This window comes from Saccopteryx bilineata, chromosome 3, assembly GCF_036850765.1.
Source record: "Saccopteryx bilineata isolate mSacBil1 chromosome 3, mSacBil1_pri_phased_curated, whole genome shotgun sequence".
Classification (NCBI taxonomy): Eukaryota; Metazoa; Chordata; class Mammalia; order Chiroptera; family Emballonuridae; genus Saccopteryx; species Saccopteryx bilineata.
Window position 1 is genome coordinate 37,797,315 of NC_089492.1, and position 22,587 is coordinate 37,819,901.

Sequence of the window (22,587 nt, forward strand, 5' to 3'; positions counted from 1 at the left end):
ACTTGCAGCCCACTGGAAATCCCCAGTCAGAAAAAGTAACAAACCCAAGATTCAACATTAGATATCAAAAGAGAGGAGATTGCTCCGAAAGCTTTTCTAAACAACATTAATCATTAGACTCCCTTCCCCATATACTCTTTATTGAAAGTAAAACAGTAAGAACTTAAGTTCTACTTGATTGTCAACATTTTTCAGCATATACCTTATTCTGGCTAATTCACTAAACTAGATTTTTTTTTTTTGAAAATACACATAAAAATTACTCTTTAAGCCAAGAGGCAAGAGTTATGCCTTGTTCTAAGTCTGTAAGGTCAATAGCCCCATGCAGCATACCTGTCTAGGACTCCAGTGAGTTTATGTACAGTGTCCAAAAAAAGGTAATTATTATTTTTAGATTGTGTTAATTGAGCATGTGAATAATTAAATTCATTAGAAGATGTCACTCCGGATACATTTGTTGATTCAAGAACCAAATTATCATGTGTTTCTCCTACTACCTGTTTTGGGCAGATAAAATATATTATGCTCACATTGTTAAAGATGGCGCTGCCCAGGTAATGATATTAATTGCCCTTCTTGCTTGGGATGGGCGTGATTGTATTAATGTGTGTTGGGGGAGGGCTTTCGGGCCAAAAGTTTTAAAAGAAGATTACATTCTAGGAGGAGCCCATGCTATAGGAGAGCAGAGAAAGGCCAGGTAGAGGAGTCCAGGAGAAGCAGCCAAGATGGTGGAGCACTGAAGGAGGAGCCAGTTTGTGCAGAGAGAAGGAGATGGGGAACAGAGGTGAATAAGGCTGGTGAGCTAGAAACCTTTGATTCTAGGAAACTCTGATAAGTCAGTGGCTTTAGGAGCCCTGAATGGAAAGGGAAGTGTTTTCCCACTGTGTGTGTTTCTTGCCCGCCGGGTGCAAGCTAGGATTAAAGCTAATGGCCCACCAGTTCTTGGCTCCATTGTTTTATTACTGTCTGTCTGAATCAAATGTGAACCTGCATGGGCCAGGTGGCTGTGATAGTGGCCGTGGCTACTGGCTTTACAACCTGCCTTTGGATGATTTGTGGAAATGTGAGTAGGGGAAAATGGTAGATTGATCTCAATGGAACAAATGAAAGAGCTAACCATTGTCTCTGGAGACAGGATGCTTTTTCCAGTATTTTAGGAATGCAGGCTGTAGGGCCAGTGGGTTTGACCGGAGCTTTCACAAGCTAGTCTGGAGGCAGAGGAACTGGGAGTGAGCAGCCACCCAGATGATTTAGGCAGGACGCTTTTTATGGCTACTACCCTATTGGACTCAGAAAAAAAAGCTGTGAATAATGAGGGAAGCAATATAACAAAATGTTGCCCTTCACAAAGAGTGATTGAATGCTGATGTAAACCAGCCTTTCTGTGAAAAGAATGGAGTTCACTTATGGGATTGCCAGCACTCTCACTCCTTTGTTCGTTCACTCAGCAAGTATTAGTCACGCTTGTCCTACATGCCAGGCCTAGGCACTGGGTCCATGATGATGTCTTGGATGAAGCACTGGTCTGTGTGTACCCTTTCCCACTGTATAAAGAAAGTGACTTTTAAGCAAACTGCTTCACAAACTCAAGTTTTCTCATCTCTCCAAGGAATTCAGACAATTTACCTTAAGCTGTCTCTCCCAACTGTCCTAGCTTTTGGGTTTCTTTTTCCAAGAGCCATCCTCTTCCACCACACTTCACATCTATCCACAACTAAAGAAACATCTAGTCCCTCCTGCATGAATCATGGGGTCAGAAACACCTCAAAGAAGAGGCTAAATTCTATTGAGCATTGAGAGCTTAGAGCAGGGGTCTCAAACTCGCGGCCTGCGGGCCACATGTGGCCCACAGGCCGCGAGTTTGAGACCCCCTGGCTTAGAGTCACAATCTCCAACATTTTTATTTTCTCAAAAGCTAACTTTTGCCTATTGCAAACACGAGAATATTTTTTCTCCTAAGGCAGGGGTAGTCAGCCTTTTTATACCTACCGCCCACTTTTGTATCTCTGTTAGTAGTAAAATTTTCTAACCGCCCACCAGTTCCACAGTAATGGTGATTTATAAAGTAGGGAAGTAACTATAAAATTTATAAAGCAGCGTTACAGCAAGTTAAAGCATATAATAATAATTACTTACAAAGTACTTTATGTTGGATTTTTGCTAAGTTTGACAGAACAAATCTTTATAAAACAACTTACTATAGTTAAATCTTTTTATACTTTGGTTGCTCCGCTACTGCCCACCATGAAAGCTGGAACGCCCACTAGTGGGCGGTAGGGACCAGGTTGACTACCACTGTCCTAAGGCTATTCTGCTGTGTTCATTTGCAGTATTGGTTTTTTAAAAAGTATCAGTAAAAGTTCCTCCCACCAGGAATCTGTTTTTACCAGTGTTTGGAGAGACTGTATGTATTTATCTGTGGTTAAATAGCACCTGCAAGATGATCCTCTCCATTGGAGGACACACCAGGAAAGTGCAGTAGATGATTACTCAGGTGTGGTCTGTGTCTAGACTACCTGCTCTGTCTGCAACACTTGTATCTTTCCCATCCCCTAACTCCCTTTAGATGGCAGTTTAATAAAGGTATATGACAGCTGTTGACCAAGATGGTGTAAACCACACCGTTATCCCATATTACCATTGGCCTTGGCTTTACTGGCCCACTCGGAGACGTCATCCTGAGCCCGTCCGTCTGTGAACACGATGGCCACTCGGGGCACCCGTGAGGCGGGAGGCCTGGCCCCTTCTACTTGGGTAAAGCTTCTCTCAAACATGTGTTTCAGGGCCAGCCCAGTCATAGAGCCCTTTCCCATGTATTTCATGTGGGCCACGGCTTTTTTCATGTCCTTGGCCGAGCTGAAGCTTCTCAGGGTAAACTCGGTGCGGACCTGTGTGGAATATTGGAGCAGCCCGACTCGAGCAGCTTTGGGGGAAATCACCAAGGAATTGATAATTCCAGTGACAAACTGCTTCACAATCTCAAAATTATCTTCTCCGAGGCTCTTGGATCCATCGATCACAAAGACCAGGTCAACTGGGCCTTCAGAGCATCCTGTAAGAATGAAAGGAAAGGAAAGGAGATAGGTAAATGATTTTTAAAAAATCATTTATGCACAACAGTGGAAGAAAATTATGCTTCAGTTAGGGGCATAACCACTTTGGAGAACCACCTTTACTCTTCAGATAGCACATGGACAGGAAGTGTTGGGAGAGACCCAGCAGAGGTATAGACTGTCTGCAGAACCGGGTCCACACTGTATCCTGGGTCACTGACAACCAGGCCTTGGAGGGCCTGTGTGTGAAGCACACTGAAGGGTCTGACAGAACCCAAAAGATTCCCATAACTTGACTCCAGCACCCCAGTGCTGGCATTCTGACAGACAACGAAGAAGGAAATTCTTTCTTGTTTGTTTATTTATAGGAGCTTTATGCATAATTTTTAATGAGTTTATTGGGGTGACATTGGTTAATGAAACCATACAGGTTTCAAGTGTACAACTCTTTTTTTTTTTTTTTTTGTATTTTTCTGAAGCTGGAAACGGGGAGAGACAGTCAGACAGACTCCCGCATGTGCCCGACCGGGATCCACCCGGCACGCCCACCAGGGGTGACGCTCTGCCCACCAGGGGGCGATGCTCTGCCCCTCCAGGGCGTCGCTCTGCCGCGACCAGAGCCACTCTAGTGCCTGGGGCAGAGGCCAAGGAGCCATCCCCAGCGCCCGGGCCATCTTTGCTCCAATGGAGCCTTGGCTGCGGGAGGGGAAGCGAGAGACAGAGAGGAAGGAGGGGGGGTAGGGAGTGGAGAAGCAAATGGGCGCTTCTCCTATGTGCCCTGGCCGGGGATCGAACCCGGGTCCCCTGCACGCCAGGCCGACGCTCTACCGCTGAGCCAACCGGCCAGGGCTTAGTGTACAACTCTTTAACACATCGTCTGCACACGGCGTCCTGCGCTCACCACCTAAAGTCAAGTCTCTTCACCACCATTTGTCCCCCCTTTGCCGCCTCCACCTCCCCCAGTCCCTTTCCCTCTGGTGACCACCTCACTGTTGTCCGTATCTATGTGCCCTTTTTCCTTCTTCTTATCCCGTCACCTTTGTCACTCAGCCCCCACCCTTTCCTCTGACAGCTGTCGGTCTATTCTCCATATCTATGAGGATGTTTCTGTTTTGTTTGTTAGTTTACTTTGTTCATTAGATTCCACATATAAGTGAGATCATATGGTATTTGTCTTTCTCTGACTGGCTTATTTCACTTAACATAATACTCTCTGTTAGGTTTGGGTCCAGACCCCCTTCAAATTCAAACTCCCCTCACCCAACCTCCCACTGGGGAAACTTCTTCATTAAGCATCTCCTTCACTGGACCTTCCTCGCCTCCCCTTAAGTAACCCCCTTTACTCCTGAGAAGGGTCCTTGGGACAAGGCCTTTGGGAGGGGCTTGAGGGTTGGGAAAAGGAAGACAGCCTGTGACCAAGGCCACAAACCAGGATAGGCTAATCTGAGCATGTCCAGGTGCACAACTCCCAAGTCAGCAGTTACCTGCAGTAGTCCCTATATCAGACACCCCCTGCCTGCAGCTCTCCGCTGATGCCACTAGGGTCTCAGCTCAGCTGTTCACAGATGCATAAATTAACCTCTTATAAAACTCATTGGGCCTTGTATGTCCCTCCTTTGGCTGAGCCTAACACAGATCCATCCAGGCTGTTGCAAAAGGGAAGAGCTTCTTTTTTAAAGCCAAGTAGCATTCCATTGTATAAATGTACCACAGCTTTTTTATCCACTCATTTACTAATAGGCACTTGGGCTGCTTCCAAATCTTGGCTATTGTAAATAATGCTGCAATGAACATACGGGTACATATACTTTTTCAAATTAGTGTTTCAAGTTTGAGAAGGAAATTCTTAACATTCAGCTCCACCATAACCTTTTCCAGGGAGCCATCCTAGTAACCCAGCTCACATTAATTATTCGGTGTACCTCTCACACTACAAATTCATTCAACAAAAATCTGCTTATTGAGCACGTGCTTCATGCAAGACAGTAGGAGCAGCAGGACTGCAACAGTGACCGATGTGCTCACTGTCCGGTGCTCTCCATGCACCTTGCAGAGCTGCCTGTGTGTGAGTCTCTGCCTCTGGTCCGCCAGTTCCTCCACGGCAGAGGCCAAACCTGACACACCACAGGTGTTAAGTGAATGCTTGTGGACAGAATAAAGGAGGTGGTGTTCATTGGGTAGCACACCTGTAAGTACCCTACTGACCTAGTAAACCTTAAAAATGAATTATCCCTGTGAATTCTTTATCTACACAAATGCTTTTCAAGCAACTCAGATGGTTGACAGTAAAAGCTTTATGCAAATACTTAAGCAATCAGGGTGTGGAGAGATTTTTTGTTACTCAGGGCTGCATAAGGCATTTACAGATCCTAAACGGATGATCTCATAACATTTGCTTTTATAAATCAAGCAGCTGTCTAATCTTTGAAAGTGAAGCACAGCAATATAAGCGATTAAAGGCACACACATGCAAACATATTTCTATGCCTGGCCTGAATAACATGTTAATGTCATTGTGCGTGAGTGTGTGTATATGTGTGTGTATGTGTGTGTGTTGGGGGGTTAGGTTCCTCTCTTTCTCTGCTAAGTGCTTATCCTCATTACTCAATATGTTGATTCTTTATCAGTGAAAGGGGAAAGGGCCAATTCAGAGCTTCATTTACATCCATAGCCTGTTTCTGAATCAATCAAAAAAAAACCTACAAAAACAAAAACAAAAAACACTCATACAGAGTGCGTGTGGATTTCTAGCAGGTTCTAGAAACACTGGAATAATTTTCTAGCAGTGAGCCTGCTTTCTCCTCTTGCTCTTACATTTTTTCCTCACAGAACAGAACCAGCACTGGCAGGCTCCGCGCACAGAGGGTTGCAGAAGGCTCTCCCAGGAAACAAGAAAGCTGTGTGGAGCTCAAGAGTGTCAGGATCTGCTTCCAGACTCAGGCAGAAGCAGCCCCGCTTACTGGCTACTTCTTAGCAGGAGGGTCACTCTAACCTTCCTTGAGTATTTTCTTTTTTGTAGTTAAAAGTCAATTGATTTGCTTTCAGGACTTAATTTTCAGAGTTCCAGAATTTCAGAGTTGACTAAAACCTTTAAAGGTCATCTAGTGTAGCCCCCTGATGCAACATCCCTACTCAGCAGCCATTCAACCTGGGCCTGGACCTCTCCTAAGGAGGAGCAGGTTACCTCGCCCCTGAAACCACCCCCCGCCCTCCCACCCCCGTCTTTGGACAGCTCTGATGTTGATGATGACAATAGCTTTTGTCACGTATTTAGAGAATGTGACAGCACCAGGCTAATCACCTTTAAATATACAGTGTGTTCATAAAGTCATGGTGCACTTTTGACCGGTCACAGGAAAGCAACAAAATTTGATAGAAATGTGAAATCTGCACCAAATAAAAGGAAAACTCTCCCAGTTTCATACCTATTCAGTGCAGTTCGATGTGGGCTCATGCACAGATTTTTTAGGGCTCCTTAGGTAGCTATCCTGTATAGACTCTACAGACTCGTCACTGACTGATGGCCTACCAGAACGGGGTTTCTCCACCAAACTGCCGGTTTCCTTCAACTGCTCATCCCACCGAGTACTGTTATTCCTATGTGGTGGCGCTTTGTTACAAACGCGCCGATATTCACGTTGCACTTTGGTTACGGATTCGAATTTAGCGAGCCACAGAACACACTGAACTTTCCTCTGTACCATCCACATCTCAACTGGCATGGCCGTGGGCTGCTCCGCTGTATACATGATGTTACGTCATCATCTGCGCATGCACACATGATGCCACATCATCCTACAGAAACTGGAAGGGGGCCCTGGCCGGTTGGCTCAGCGGTAGAGCGTCGGCCTGGCGTGTGGGGGACCCGGGTTCGATTCCCGGCCAGGGCACATAGGAGAAGTGCCCATTTGCTTCTCCACCCCCACCCCCTCCTCCCTCTCTGTCTATCTCTTCCCCTCCCGCAGCCAAGGCTCCATTGGAGCAAAGATGGCCCGGGCGCTGGGGATGGCTCCTTGGCCTCTGCCCCAGGTGCTAGAGTGGCTCTGGTCGAGGCAGAGCGATGCCCCGGAAGGGCAGAGCATCGCCCCTGGTGGGCAGAGCGTCGCCCCTGGTGGGCGTGCCGGGTGGATCCCAGTCGGTCGGGCGCATGCGGGAGTCTGTCTGACTGTCTCTCCCCGTTTCCAGCTTCAGAAAAATACAAAAAAAAAAAAAAATTTAAAAAAAAAAAGAAAAAAGAAACTGGAAGGGTTTTCCTTTTATTTGGTGCAGATTTCACATTTCTATCGTTTTTTGTTGCTTTCCTGTGACCGGTCAAAAGTGCACCATGACTTTACGGACACACTGTATGATCTTCTTTATTCCTCATATTATAGATAAAAAAACTTAGACTCAGAGAAGTTAAATACAGTGGTACCTTGAGATATGAACAGACCAACAAACAAATTTTTGGTTCGTATTTTTGTTTGAGATCCGAGTGAAATTCCGAGATACAAGGCGTGATTCGGGAAGCTGCCGCTGGTTGGCGCATTGACGCACAGGTCCAGTATTGGCAGTTTGATATACGAGTTGACTGACTTATAAGCTCAGTTATAGAACAAATTAAGTTCGTATCTCAAGGTATTACTGTAATATGTCCAAGTTCATACAAATGTGCGAATGGGAATTTAGATCCAGATCTGTCTAACCCAAAGCTCAGGATCTTAACTAATTCATCATACAGCTTCCCTGAGAGAAAGTTTCTTTGTCCTTGTGCTGAGCTGTAGCTTCTCCCCTGTGTCCTCTCCTTCCCTGGGGTGGGGCAGGGTCATAGAAATCATGAATGAGGTGACAGTCACTTTAGTATTTGAATGGTACTTCAAATCTCTTTTTCTACAAAGACTCCAGTTTCTTCCTTTATTTTTCACTTGACATCATACTGAATTCCCTCACCATGATGCTTTCTAAATCTTATTTCTATTTTTTTCTTAAATTTTTTTCTACAAAATAATACATGCACATGGAACAAAATTAAAACATTACAAAAGAGTATATATGTGTGTATGTATGTATCTCTATGTGTGTGTGTGTGGGTGTGTGTGTGTGCGCACGTATATATATGTTAGAGGGAGCCTCTTACAAAATATGTCAGTGGTAAAGTACTATAAAAACCATTCAGCACTCTGCTTTTTTCACTTAGAATATCTTGGGACTACACTAGAGCACCTTTATTCTTTTGAACAGCTGTATAGTATTCTAGTATATAGCTGCACCATAACTTACCTAATCAATAAAGGCTTTGTTCCCAATTTTTCAATGATACAAAGTATACCGCACAAAATGTTCTTACAGGCCCTGGCCGGTTGGCTCAGTGATAGAGCGTCGGCCTGGCATGCAGGAGTCCCGGGTTCGATTTCCGGCCAGGGCACACAGGAGAAGTGCCCATCTGCTTCTCCACCCCTCCCCCTCTCCTTCCTCTCTGTCTCTCTCTTCCCCTCCCACAGCCAAGGCTCCATTGGAGCAAAGTTGGCCCAGGTGCTGAGGATGGCTCTGTGGCCTCTGCCTCAGGCGCTAGAATGGCTCTAGCTGTAACAGAGCGACACCCCAGATGGGCAGAGCATCGCCCCCTGGTGGGCATGCCAGTGGATCCCGGTTGGGCGCATGCAGGAGTCTGTCTGACTGCCTCCCCATTTCCAACTTCAGAAAAATACAACAAAAAAAAAATGTTCTTATATATATGCTTTGTAAATACACACATATATTGGTAGGAGAAACTCCTACAAGTTGAACGACCTTTAAAATATTGCCAAATTGCCCTTCTAAATGTACCAATTCAGACACTTATTAATAAATTTGTAATTACCTATTATAATATACCTTTGCCAAAATAAAGGATCATCTTTTTGATCTCTCATATCTAATAATTTAAAAGAAAAAGTATTGTAGCTTTAATCTTTTAATATACACTTCCCCTTTTTTACTTTTATGGTCTTTATATTTCATGTCATATTTGGAAAGGTCTTCTCTATTCTGAAATTATAAATTAATCTTCTAAAAATTTTTCTGCTACTTCAGCAGTTTATATTATTTTTAGTGTTTACACCTTTGAGCCATCCCTCTCTTCCTGAAGTGTGGTGCTCAGAACTGAATGTAATTCTCCAGCACAGGGCTCAACACAGGCCTCAAGATTTTTCACAAATGCTGCATTCAAGCTCTCTTCCCATTCTCTACTGAGGCGTATACATTTATATTTACGGGAGAAGCAGAGGTGAGGGGTTTGTTCCCTGAAAATCTTCCAAAAAGCCATTACTCCCAAACCAAGTTAAAGCAGAAAGTCAAGTTCAGATCACTTACTGTGGCACCGTCTTCCATCCTCAGCTAGAACAAATCCCTCTGAGCATTTGCAGATGTAGGAATTGCCACGATTAACACAAATGTGTTCGCAACCATGGTGGGTTGATTTGCAGACATCCTTCCCTGAAGAAAATGCAGAGATGAGCAATCCCATCAGTGTAGAAATGAGCCGGACTGAATAGTCATGTCAAGAGTGATCATGGAAGTCATCCATTTTATAAAATTCCATCCCTGCTCAAACCCTTGTTGAAATATCCCCTTCTCAGTCTAATACTTAGGATGGGGCATGGTGAAAGAAACACTCAGAATGCTTTCACTACCTTAAGCCTGAATGGTAAGGTGAGTGATTCATGTTCTGAGTTACATTTTTTTTTTTTTTTTTTTTAGTGAGAGGAAGGGAGGCGGAGAGACAGGCTCCTGCATGTACCCAGACTGGGATTCACCCAGCACTAGGGGGCAATGCTCTGCCCATCTGGGCCACTGCTCCATTGCAACCGGAGCAATTTTAGCACCTGAGGTGGAGGCCATGGAGCCATCCTCATTGCATGGGGCCAACTTGCTCAAGCCAATAGAGCCAAGGCTGCAGGAAGGGAAGAGAGAGAGAGAGGAGGGAGAGGGGGAAGGGTAGAGAAGAAGATGGTTGCTCCTCCTGTGTGCTCTGACCAGGAATAAAATCCAGGACATCCACACACGGCTGACACTCTACTACTGAGCCAACTGGCCAGGGTCCTGAGGTTATTATTAATTTTTCTAATTAGTCAACCTGCAATGAGTTCTTATTTTCCCAAACTACTGATTAATATTTTCCCCACAGACATCCTAAACATTCCTGTTTTAATAGTTGAATGAACATTTCTCATGTGTGAGTTACTTTAAACTCTTTAGCGTAGTTACAGCCCTTAAATCTTTACAATATCCTATGGTAAGAGGAAGGCAGGAATAATTTTACCCGACTTACAAATGAAAACACTCAAAAGTTTCACAGAATTTCCCAGAGTTGCAGCAAGTTGATGACACAGACAAGGCCTGTCGTTTCCCGAGTACCCTCCTCCTCCACCAGGTGAAAGCCTACAGTTCTTTTCTGTCATTGGCTCTCTAAAAGGGGAAGAAGCTTCCCACAAAATTGCAATCAGTACACTATAGATCCCTCTAGAAAGTGGGAATGGAAGGATTTGATTTAGCAATTATATTCCAGAGGTTGATGTTGTACCTACTAAGCAGCAAATGTGTTGAATAAATAAATGGTGCATATGTGTACACTTGTATTTATAGACATAGAAATAAAAGCATGAATAAATGGCTTGGACAGACATGATGGGCAGAAGAGGAGACATGGTTTCCACAGAAGGGACACTGCTGTGTGAAAGCAAAACATTGGACTGTGCAGGGAGCCCTGCATACACAGGGTCCCACAGGCACCCCAGGAGTCAGTTCTCACTAAAGGTAGGGGCCCTTCTTCCTGGTGGAAAGGTGAGAGCAGTGAGTTCCATCTAACCCAGCTTTGTTGACACATGGAGTGACCCCAGGATCTCAAAGGAGTATGTGAGGAAATTCCCCAAATTAACCTCAAAAGCAAATGAGTTTATTTTGCCTTAACTAAAAAAGGGCCATTCTTCCCACTGAAATGGTGTCACAAAAGCAGGCAGACAGTGTCGAACTGCCTCCCCGCACCCCAAAGCAGGGATTAACAGCTCAGAATCTCACAGTGGAGAAAAATCCTTGCCTTGTGTTTCTCTAACGCCCGCCTCACTGAGCTAGCGTGTCTGTCTTTCTCTTCCTTTGGGCGCTGCGATTGTTACTTTTATGTGCTACAGTGCCCAGCTGTTTGGTCAAAGAGCAGTCTAGATGGTGTACTGAAGGTATTTTTCAGATGAGATTAACATTTAAATCATCAGATTTTGAGTAAAGCAGATTATCTTCCATAATGAGGGTGGACCTCACCTAGTCAGCAGAAGGCTTTAAGAAAAAAAGACTGAGGTTCCCACAAGGAAGAAGGAATTCTGCCAGCAGACTGCCTTTGGGTGAGAGCTGCAACATCAGCTCTTCTCTGGATCTCCAGCCTGCCAGCCTGTCCTGCGAAATCAGACTTGTCAAACCCCTGTAATCATATTCTTTCTATCTATCTATCTATCTATCTATCTATCTATCAATCATCTATCTATCTAATCTATTATCTATCCATCCACACACACACACATATATATATATTTATATTACACACACACACACACACACACACACACACCTTACTGGTTCTATTTCTTGGGAGAACCCTGACTAAGCTTCTATGTAACCTCTCAGAACCAAATGATGGCATGGATAAATAAAACCCACAGAAGATCCCTTCAGCCCCTCCTCCACCCTCTACCCTTATTTATAAGAGCTTCCAAGAAGAAAAAGCACTGTAATTATCCTCTATTCCCCACAGTGATTGCTTGCAGAGATTCTAATGCAGTCCCCTGATTAGCTAGGCACTGTGCAAGGCTCTGAGCTTCCTCAGAACTCTTGCAAAGAGAGCCAACAGCTGAGAGAAAATGAAAAGAAGCTAAGAGCCTGACAACTTAGGACCTTGACTGATAAATTCCTAACAATTAAGGGTCTGCGGTACAGATCACCTGCAAAACACTTCAGAGCAAACAAGGCAGGAACTTGCAATTGTGACACTGATTGCAAAGGAAGATTTTTAAAGATGAAATGAAGTTCTATAACCAAGCCCATAGATGGACAGGTTCATCTCCACCTGGAAGTCACTTACTTCTGCAGCGTTTCCCATCCTCATCGAGCCAAAACCCCTCCAAGCACTTGCAGATGTACGACTCGCCACTGTTCACACAAGCGTGTTCACAGCCATGGTCTACTGCTTGGCAGACGTCTTTCCCTGGGGACAGCAGAGCAAGTTAAAACAATTTCATCAACATAAAGTTTCTCTGGGCTTTATCTCAGAGGATCCGTTCAGCTCAGCACCCAGACTCCAGAGCCCTTTGAGCTCAGTGATCCGTGGGGCAGGTGAAATTGAGGTGAAGTTCAGTGTCTCTAATCTGGACGAACTCTTCAGACCTCACTGTCTTCACCAGGTTCGTTCACTAGCATCTACATAATTCAGTGTCTCATAAAGGTGCAACACATCACCGGCTCTCTGCAGGTAGAGTTTCTATATCAGGAGGGAAATACTTTTTCCTAAGTATGATTACTTAAGAAATGGAACCTCAATTTAGATTAGCAGCACTAAAATCTAATTTTGACTTTGTCCCTGACATATTATGTGACTCAGGAGATTCAATCTTTTGGAGCCTTACCTCTCCTGTCTGAAAAATGAGAGTAATAATTCCTATTAACCCATTTTTGTAAACATGAGTTGCCCTTTGAAAAGTGCTTTGAGAAGCTTGAGAAAAAAGGTGGCTGAGAGGGATGAAAATCACTTGCTCAGGGTCACACAGCCCCCTTCGATTAAATGAAGATGTGCCTTGGCCCCTTTTAAGAGGCTTTGCTTTCTGAGACATAAGAATGGCTTCCTCATAAGGTGTTCTCTTTGAGGGATTTGTGCTCCCAGAAACAACAACATTATTAGTAGAAATAAAGAAACAAAGGCTCAGAGAAGTTAAGCCAGTTGCTGGCTAATAAATGGCAGAGATAGAAGTCAATAGAATTTTGGGTTTCAGACTGCACATCTTTTCACAAAACCACACAATTAACCCGCTGCTTCTTACCACAGGGTGTAAACGAGCTACTTCAGTTGTAGCTCTAACAGTGACATTTTTCATATGTGCATTTGTTCATTTTCTTTTTAATGAACTTTATTGTTTAGGAAAGTGTTAGATTCACAGAAAAACTGAAAAGATATTATAGAGTTCCCATAAACCCCCTTACCCAGTTTCCCTATAACATTTTCAATTAATGTAATAATACATGCCATAATTAATGGGACAATATTGATACGTTAACTAATATCAACGCAAGTTCACCGTTTGTTTGCATTTCCTTAATGTTTACCTACTGTTATTTTTCTGACCCAAGATCCCATCCAGGATCCCACAATACATTTGGTGGCCATGTGGTATTGAATTCGAGAGTAACTGAGAGACCAGGCTGGTGGGTTCCATGCAGAAGTCAGACACATTGATGTGAGCCAACTTCAACAAAAACTTACTTCTGCAGGTTTTTCCATCTCCCTGGAGTGCATACCCTTCAAAGCACTGGCACACAAAAGAATCTTCACTGCTTACACATGAATGTTCACAACCATGGTCCCCCAAAGCACAAGCGTCCAATTCTGAAAACCCAAGTGGAATTAGAAAAACAGAAGAAGGAAATGATTCAGACATTAGTGACTTATTCAGTCTCAAAAGACATTTCAGACACTTGAAATTAAAATAGTACCTAATTCCATAGCGTACATTTCAAAGTAGAAACATGTCTGTGAGCAAAAATTCTTAATATATTGAATATAAACAGCACATAGTGTAAACAATATCACCATCTTCATATGAAAAATGAACAAAAGACATGAAAAGACAATTTAGAAAAGGAGAGGTACAAATGACCTATAAATATTAGAAAATAAGTTCAACTTCATTGGTCATTATATAATGTAAAGAACTTATCTACATATCTACTGAGATATGCATGCATATGTCACAATATTCTCTAAGTTCCTACTCTATGAGTCAGGCACTCTTCTAGGCTCTGGAGGTACAACAAGGAATAAAACTAAGTCTCTCCCTTTGTGCAGCTTACAGTCGGCAGCAGGACTAGGAGGGAAGATGGGGAAGACCACCGATAAACAAATACATGTCAGATGGGGAAAGTACTTCAGAGGAAAAGCAAGCTAAGGGGGGTAGAGCATGCCTGCTGGGTTGGAGCATGGGGAACATTTGCCATTTTATTTGCTGCAGTAAGATAAGGTGACACTGAGCAGAGCCCTGAAGAAAGAGATGAGTTGAGTGTATAGTATCCGGGAAAGAATAGTGCCCCCAAGAAAGAATGTGCAAACTGCAGAGATAAGACTATGTGCTTGGGATGTTTCAGGAAAGTCAAAGAGATCAGTGAACCCAAGCAATGGGAGCCTGGCAGGGAGTGATTGGGGACAGAACACCCGGGGTCCACAGGCAGTCGTTGGATCTGAGTGCGAAAGGGTCACTGGGTGGGGGGGTGAGCAGTGGACTGACATAATCTGATCTGACTTCATTTTAAAGTGACTGCTGTGCCCAGCATGGGGCATGGATAAGGATGTTGCACAGAGAGCTAGAGAAACCAACTGCAGTAATACCCAGGCTGGGGAGAAGTGGTCAGACTGTGGCCCTATCCTGAGGGTAGAGCATACGAGATTTGCTGATGGGTTGACACGAAGAATCTACCTTCATAAGGATATGACACATTTCTGAGCCATCAACTCAATCATTTCAGATGGAGTGAAAGTTAAACAATGGATATTCATTGAAGTTAAAAGCTCTGAAAATTATAATCACTTCTATAATCAGGAACAGACCATACACTTTTTCTAAGGCATTTTTGCAGCATTTTGTTTTGGAAAGGAGTTCTGAGAAGCACCTTGTGGGGCAGTTAAGGCATCTGTTGTTATTCTCATTCACCTGCTGGGAAATTAAGGTTAATGGCTTGCTAAAGCCAATTGCTATAATAAGTGATAGCAGCAGACTAAAAATATACTCTGCCACTGAATCATCTTTTCTCCAACTTTACTGCATTGCTATATTCTAAGGCAGCGATTCTCAACGGTGTGCCTAAGAATTTTAAAAATATGCAACATCTATATAGTCAGGGGCACTGACCTCTTTTTTAGAAGATTAAAAAATAAATAAAAAGAAGAACAGCCAACACAACAATAACTGTCTGGTATGAATGAAACAAAATTATACCTAGTTTCTTCATCAGATTGGCAAAAAATATATATAATATATTTTTGGTGTGCCGCAAGATTTTAGTAACTAGTTTATGTGTGCCATGAGATGAAACATGTTGAACACTGCTGTCCTAAAGTAAGCTTGCAGACACGAATGGGACTTTGCCTGTCTTCCTTTGAGCAGAAGCACTGCCAAAATTCTCGAACAATGGGAAAGTGTTATTTATGTTAACTGAAATTATCAGCAAGAGAGTTGAACGGATTGGCCTCTCCTGTTTGCTCTGAACAGGACTTACTACTCTAGGCACAGTGTAGGGTTATTATTAATGCAGAACATTTCCTCACCTGGTCTTGAGTGGAAATACAATTGCACAATCCACATCCAGACAGCTAGCTGGCTGTGGAGGTAAGCATTTTTTCCCCACCATGAATTCATATTAAGAACACTCTATTTTCCAAGGTAATAAAGTAGCTATAACTCTTTCAGGCCGGCCGTGCCAAGCCGTCGTTCAGACAGACGCCCTTGAGCACACCCCTTCTTTCTAGAGCTCCCTTCTCGCCCAGTGTCCTCTTAGCTCCAGCTCAGGCTTTCATCTTGAACAGGGGGGTGAGTCTTCCCACAGGGAGCCTGAGAGCCAGATACCCTAGCATTCCCGAGGCTGGTGGTCTAAGCCTGACCTGGCTGAAAGGCCCCCGCTTTCCTCCGGAGCCTGCTGAGCCCAAAGCCACTGCCCACAGGGGCATGTCTTCACCCTTAGCTGCAGACTACCTGGGCGCTCCCAGCTCACTTTCTGAGTTCTCCCGGCTTCCATATTAGCAGCTGTCTGAAAATTTTGCTATGTGTCTGTGCTTACATTATTTATTTATTTTTAATATATATATATATTTTTGCCATTTCAAGTGAGCTGGTTTAATTCCAGCTGGTACAGAATTCGGGGTAGCACAACAACTGAAGAACACACTTTGACAGGATTCTGGGCTGTGTTTTCTCTGACTCTACAGCTAAGGCTGAAATGGCAAAGAACAGCTAACGAGATGAGTCACTGCATGATTATTACTATTTTTACAAAAGTTTGTTCTTAAATATACAACAGGCTCCCAGACAATACCTCATTCTAGCTACAGGTGGCAAGAGACGTTATGACGGGGAATCCAGATGTTAAAACAAATGGAATTAGGGGTCACCATTGCCCTAGGCTCAAGGACCAGCTCACTTTTTGCCAGATTTCTTAATTCCACCCGTGGCTAGGGGGCCCTTCCCCACAGCCTTCGCTTTCAGCCCCCCAAGTCCCTCAAGTCTCTTGTGCTCCTTGCTTTGCTTCTGCTTGCACGCCTTATCTTCCTCGTCCATCTCCTTGGCCTGTTTCTTGGGCTGCTTCAGGGGCTTCTTTTTGCCGTCATTGCAGCCAGACGTGGCGCCTGCCAGCCCTTCCCCAGACCCCGGGTCTGGGGAAGCACTATGTGCAGTGCTTTAAAAGTATGTGGAGAGCTAGGGTTTTTAACTTTTCCCCTCCTCACCCCCTCAGAGCTCTGATCAACAGAGAGCAGTACAGTAATGAGTTCTCAACTTCAGATGAGCAGCAGAATCACCTGCAGAGACTTTTTAAAAGGCAAAACAGGCACCTAATTCAAAATTCAAACACATTAAAGGGCATACTTCCCCTATGGAAGAGTATCTGGCAAGATCCACCAAAGTGCCCTAGCCAGTTAGCTCAGTCAGTTAGAGTGTCATCGTAAAACACCAAGGGTGCTGTCGGCACGTGCAGAAGTGGCCAATGAGCACACAAGTATAATGAATGAATGCTTCTCTCTCTCTCTTCTCTCTCCCTTTTTTTATTTATTTTTATTTTTATTTTTTGTATTTTTCTGAAGCTGGAAACGGGGAGGCAGTCAGACAGACTCCCGCATGTGCACGACTGGGATCCACCCGGCACGCCCACCAGGGGGCGATGCTCTGCCCATCTGGGGCATCGCTCTGTAGCGACCAGAGCCATCTAGCGCCTGGGGCAGAGGCCAAGGAGCCATCCCCAGCGCCCGGGCCATCTTTTGCTCCAATGGAGCCTCGGCTGCGGGAGGGGAAGAGAGAGACAGAGAGGAAGGAGAGGGAGAGGGGTGGAGAAGCAGATGGGCGCTTCTCCTATGTGCCCTGGCCGGAAATTGAACCCGGGACTCCTGCACGCCAGGCCGACGCTCTACCACTGAGCCAACCGGCTAGGGCCTCTTCTCTCTCCTTTTTGCTCTCTCTTTAAAATAAAGAAGAAGAAGAAGAAGAAGAAGAAGAAGAAGAAGAAGAAGAAGAAGAAGAAGAAGAAGAAGAAGAGAAAAGAAAAGAAAGGAAAGAAAAGATCTACCAAAGTTACAAAATGTAACTTTGTAACTTTGACCCAACAACTTCACTTCTGGAATTCTCTACCACAGATACCATATATGAAGGAACATACTTTCATGTTACTTATTCATTACAGCATTGCTTATAATAATGAAAAGTGGGAAACAACTAACTGTCCAGAAATAGGGGACTAACTAGCTGAATAAATGTCACAATGAGACATTAGACCGCTGTAGAAAGAATGAGGAAGTGCTCTTTGTAATAGGAAGAAATCTTCAATAAATATCACTGAGTCAAAAAAGGCATAAAATGGAGAACATGGTACATCGTTTTTTTTGTATAAGAAGAGGGAGGAAATAAAAATATATATTTGTATTTGTTTTTATTCACATAAAGAAACATTAAAGATAAGTAATAAACTAACAAAAATGGAATGTTAGTTATTTGTTCCTATGCAGGAAGTTTCCCCAAAATTTAGCAACTTAAAACAACAAGCATTATCTCACACAGTTTCTGAGGACCTGGAAAGCAGCGATGACTTAGCTGAGTGGTTGTGGCTTGGAGTTCTCAAGAGGCTGCAGTCAAGGCATCAGAGCTGGGACCGCAGCAATCTCAGGGCTCAGTGGACCTGGAGGAACTGACCCATGCCCACTCAGGCCTTTATCGGCAGGCCTCAGCTCCTCACTGGCTGTTGGCTGGAGCCTTCAGTTCCAGCCACGTGTGCTTTTCCAACATGGCTTCCCCCAAAGTGAGTGATCCAAGAAGTGAGGGCAACCGAGACAACAGCCACAGAGTCTTTTATAACTAAATTTGAGAAGTGATATACCAGCGTTATTTCCATGTGCTATTGGTTACACTGACCAACAGTTAAGGAGGGGGACTATGCAAGTATGTGAATACCAGAAGATGGGGGCCACCCGAGCCATCCTGGAGGCTGGCCATCGCCCATTATTGATAGGAGGTGGAAGGAAGGAACAGCATGGAACCACAGAAGTGGAAGCAAAAATTCTTAACTTTTCTTTTGGTATTGTTTTGATTTTCAAGCTGTGTAAATCTCTTACCTACTCTAAAAATAAAATGTCAACAAAAATTCTTAATGAGAAACAAAGAATTCATAGTTAAAAGTACATCCCTCTCTCACCTCTGACACCCTACATCATCATTATTATTTTTTTTTTCTACAGAGAAAGAGAGTCAGAGAGAGGGACAGACAGGAACAGAGAGATGAGAAGCATCAATCTTTAGTTTTTCATTGCACATTGTGACACCTTAGTTGTCCATTGATTGATTTCTCATATGTGCCTTGACCGTGGGGCTACAGCAGACCAAGTAACCCCTTGCTTGAGCCAGCGACCCTGGGTTCAAGCTGGTGAGCTTTTGCTCAAACCAGATGAGCCTGTGCTCAAGCTGGCGACCATGGGGTCTTGAACCTGGGTCCTCCGCATCCCAGTCCAATGCTCTATCCACTGCGCCACCGCCTGGTCAGGCTACATCATTATTTTTAAAGGCTGCACCATCATTCACATAATCAGTCTATTACCGGCTGGGCAAATGCTAGGTGGTTCCTAGTCTTTTACTATTTACAAACATTATTGTGGTGGATATTTTTGTGCATATAGTTTGCATACAACCTGAGGGTATATCTGAAACAAAAACATCCTGAAGCAAAATGCCTAATTAAAGGATTTGAACATTTAAGAGCTGATAAATATTTCCAAATTGACCGCCAAAGAGTTTATATCAACTAACATAAGACAGTCTCTGTATCAGGGGACCTAGGTGCTGCGTGGGCTTTTGGATGATTTTAAAAGCCTTACAGATGTTTCCAACAAACCAGCAGGACTGAGATGCTAGCAGTGGACCCAGACCTTATGTTCAGAGACCTTCCCAAGTACCCAGATTGTTCCGTGCCTCCACCATCAGGAACTAAACACCATCATCTTTGTCTTGGGCTGCTGCATCACGTACTGACGGGCTTCTGCACACCCGCTCTCTCCCCTCCTGGCCATCCGCTCCCGCCCAGACTCAGTCTGAGTCCTGCATCCAAACTGTGAGTCTGTTCACGTCACTCCCGCCCTCTGCCCGATATCCTTCAATGCTTCCGGAGAGTCTTGGAATGAGCCAGAATCCTTGGCAAGGTTTGCAGGACCTGCCCTGCACCTCAGCTGGCCGCTTTCCCCCAGCTCTGAGAACTTCCCTTCAGGACCTCAGCACTTGGTACCGAGCCAGAAGCCCTCCCACCACAGGGCTCTGTATGGTCACGCCTTTTCCCGGGAAACTCCTTTCTAGAACCTCTACCATCTCCAGATGTCTCCGCTAGCCTCCTGGCACAAGGCCTCAGAGCACCAGGCATTTGTCCCCCTGGTAGTGTCACAGTTGTCACTGAACAGCATTGTATGTGGTTGGCTTGGCTTTGTGCCCACCTCCTCGCTGGAGCATGCTCACATGGGCTCTGATCTCCAGAGGCTCTGGACTGTATGTGCCCTTCCCTCCTGCATCTCCCAGCACCAACTTAATGCCTGGCACCCAAAAGGCCCCCAGTAAGTACCCATTGAACCAAAGGAAACATTTTCTCAGTTTCCCACTCTGAAAAGCAAGGGTACCTAGACCCACTTCCCTGGATTTTTGTGCAGATGTTTCCAGTGAGAACCAGTGGGTGTGGATGCTGGCAGCCAGCTCGGTTCCTCACTCTCTCCCACACCCCCGTCCTGCACAGCGCACAATTCACATTTGTTCAGCAAAATGTCCAGTTTCTGCGTGTCAGGGACGTTCTGGATCACTCATAAATCAAAAAGCCACACGTGATAAACTAGGGAATGCCCAAGTTGTACTGCAGTTAACTTTCTGACCACAGGCTGTAGCCGCTTTCCACTCGCCAAGTCTGGGACCAGCTGGGATCCAGCTTCTCCCCAGAGCCAAAGGAATCCTCTCTAGGAAAGCACTTCAGTGGGTCTCCAACAGGCAAGGAGAACCGCCACCCCGATGCACTATCATGGGGTGCCTTAACCTGGGGAGAACCGTGGGTGCTCCAGCGAAGAGTTCATTCATTCATTCAGCAAGTGATTACGGAGCACTTCCTCTGTGCCAGGCTCTATCTGTATTTTCAGAGTGAAAGAGACTTTGGAAATAAACTAATCCAATCCTTTTGTTTCAAAGATGAGAAAATCGATGGCCAGAGAGGGGAGGTGATTTTCCCAAGGTCCCTTAATCTGCAGAGGTGGATTCTGTCAGCTATACTGGGGCAGAGGTATGATTAGACCACAAATCTATCACCTTTGTGTTCCCTGGTCCGGTGCACATCCAATGGTCATCCTAGGTCAGCAGTATGCTCAGACTGGCTGATAGATTCTCAGAAGACAAATTAAAATAATTTTCTCAAGGGAGGCCCGGCCTCCAAATAATTTATTATAACTCTAAATGCTGTAGGTGATCTGTCCTGCCTGCCATGTTCCTCTCTCAACCGGTCTCCCTCTCACACTCAAAACTTAATATTCAGTACTCTCTCTGGACCCTGGGCTTCCATGAGCTGTTTCCTGTGCCTCCAGAAAGCTCCCCTCTGTCTTAGTCCATAGATCTGTAACAAAATGTCACACACCAGGTGGTTTACAACAGCAAAAATGTATTGATCGCAGAAGCTGGATGTCTGAGGTTAGGGTGCCCATATGGTTGTGTGAAGGCCCCCTTCCAGGTTGCAGACTTCTAGTTGTATCCTCACATGGCAAACAGGAGCTCTGTGGATCTTTTTTAAAAGGCACAAATTTCACTCATGAGGGCCCCACGCTCATGACCTAGTCACCTAAAGGCCCCAGCTCCTAATACTATCACCTCTGTGAGGTTAGGAATCTAATGTATGAATTTTGGCAGGGCACAAACACCCAGGCCATAACACCCTCTATCTCTGGCTCACTCACTCCATCAATCTCCAGTTGTCAGATCAAACGTCTCTTTCCCAGGAGACTTCCTCTAGACAATGTGATGGTCCCCCTGTCACATGCTCTTGGGGCACCTTCTCTTCCCACATCACAACTCTCATCACACAGAATGGATGGTATTATGTCTTTCATATCTTCCTTCCCTGAGAAACTTTAAACTGTGTCAGGGCAGAAAATGAACCTGCCTCCACCCCAGGGATGCCCACAGTCAGCATGACATGCCCTACACATAGCAGTAACAGGGTCCATAGGTGTGAGAATGAAAGTAAATGGACCCCGTTTAAGGAAATACTTAGACTCAAATCCAGAGACAAGAGTGAGGGCAGACTTGACTGGGAGCCACCAGTGAAATGAAATGGATGAGAGGACTTATGAAGAATCACAGGATGTGGGAAGAAAACATTTCTCTCTAAAGAAGGATCCTCCCCCTTTCACAGCGAGGAAGCAGGTCCACGCATGTGACTAAGCCCTAATCATAAACGGGGTCTGTAGTCTGGGGTCAGGATGATCAGAAGTTTCAGGACATAGTGGGCCCCTTATGGCATCCCTGCCTGCTGATACAGACTGTGCTCCCCACATCTGGGTTCCACATCTGGTGAGTCACATACGTCTGCGGTGCAGCAATCATGGGGTAATATGTTCCGTGGACTCGCACCTCTGTGGTGATGACAGACAGCAATCTTGTGTCTGGGGCTCCACATAGGAGGTTATTAAAACCAACCCCAACCCCAAAGGGATAAAGCCACAGTGGCCGCCTGCCTAGAGGGGAATTATACCGTTTTCTGGCTTTTCTTATAATAAAACTAGGAGCAGCCAATCACTTGCTAACTTCACAAAAGCTTCAGCTCAGACAAATTAAGAAGCAGCTGAACTGATTTTAGAAGGCATCTCACTCAAGGCAAGCGATCCTATGTTAGGGGACCTGGGTTCTAGTCCTGACTCTGCCACCGGCCCCAGGGCCAGTCTGGGGTGCCAGTGTCCTACCTGAGTCTGTTTCCCACAAAAGAAAGGAAGAGTTCTAAGCTTCCTCCTGTCCATCAAACCTATAATGTGGACTGAACTGTGTCCCCTCCAAATCTGTATGTC

General features: G+C 44.8%; 1 protein-coding gene across 3 annotated transcripts in view; it reads right to left on the reverse strand.

Annotated features, from left to right (window-relative positions):
- Nucleotides 1–22,587, reverse strand: part of MATN2 (matrilin 2) — a 167,045-nt gene that overhangs the window by 5,672 nt on the left and 138,786 nt on the right. For 2 of the 3 annotated variants that reach the window (XM_066265999.1, XM_066265997.1), the window contains exons 11-14: nt 13,531–13,653; nt 12,139–12,261; nt 9,384–9,506; nt 2,639–3,052 (exon numbers count right to left, since the gene is read on the reverse strand). In XM_066265999.1, the coding sequence (XP_066122096.1) occupies nt 2,639–3,052; nt 9,384–9,506; nt 12,139–12,261; nt 13,531–13,653 (783 nt within the window). The remainder of the gene's footprint in view (nt 1–2,638; nt 3,053–9,383; nt 9,507–12,138; nt 12,262–13,530; nt 13,654–22,587) is intronic. The other variant, XM_066265998.1, reaches the window with a different exon arrangement.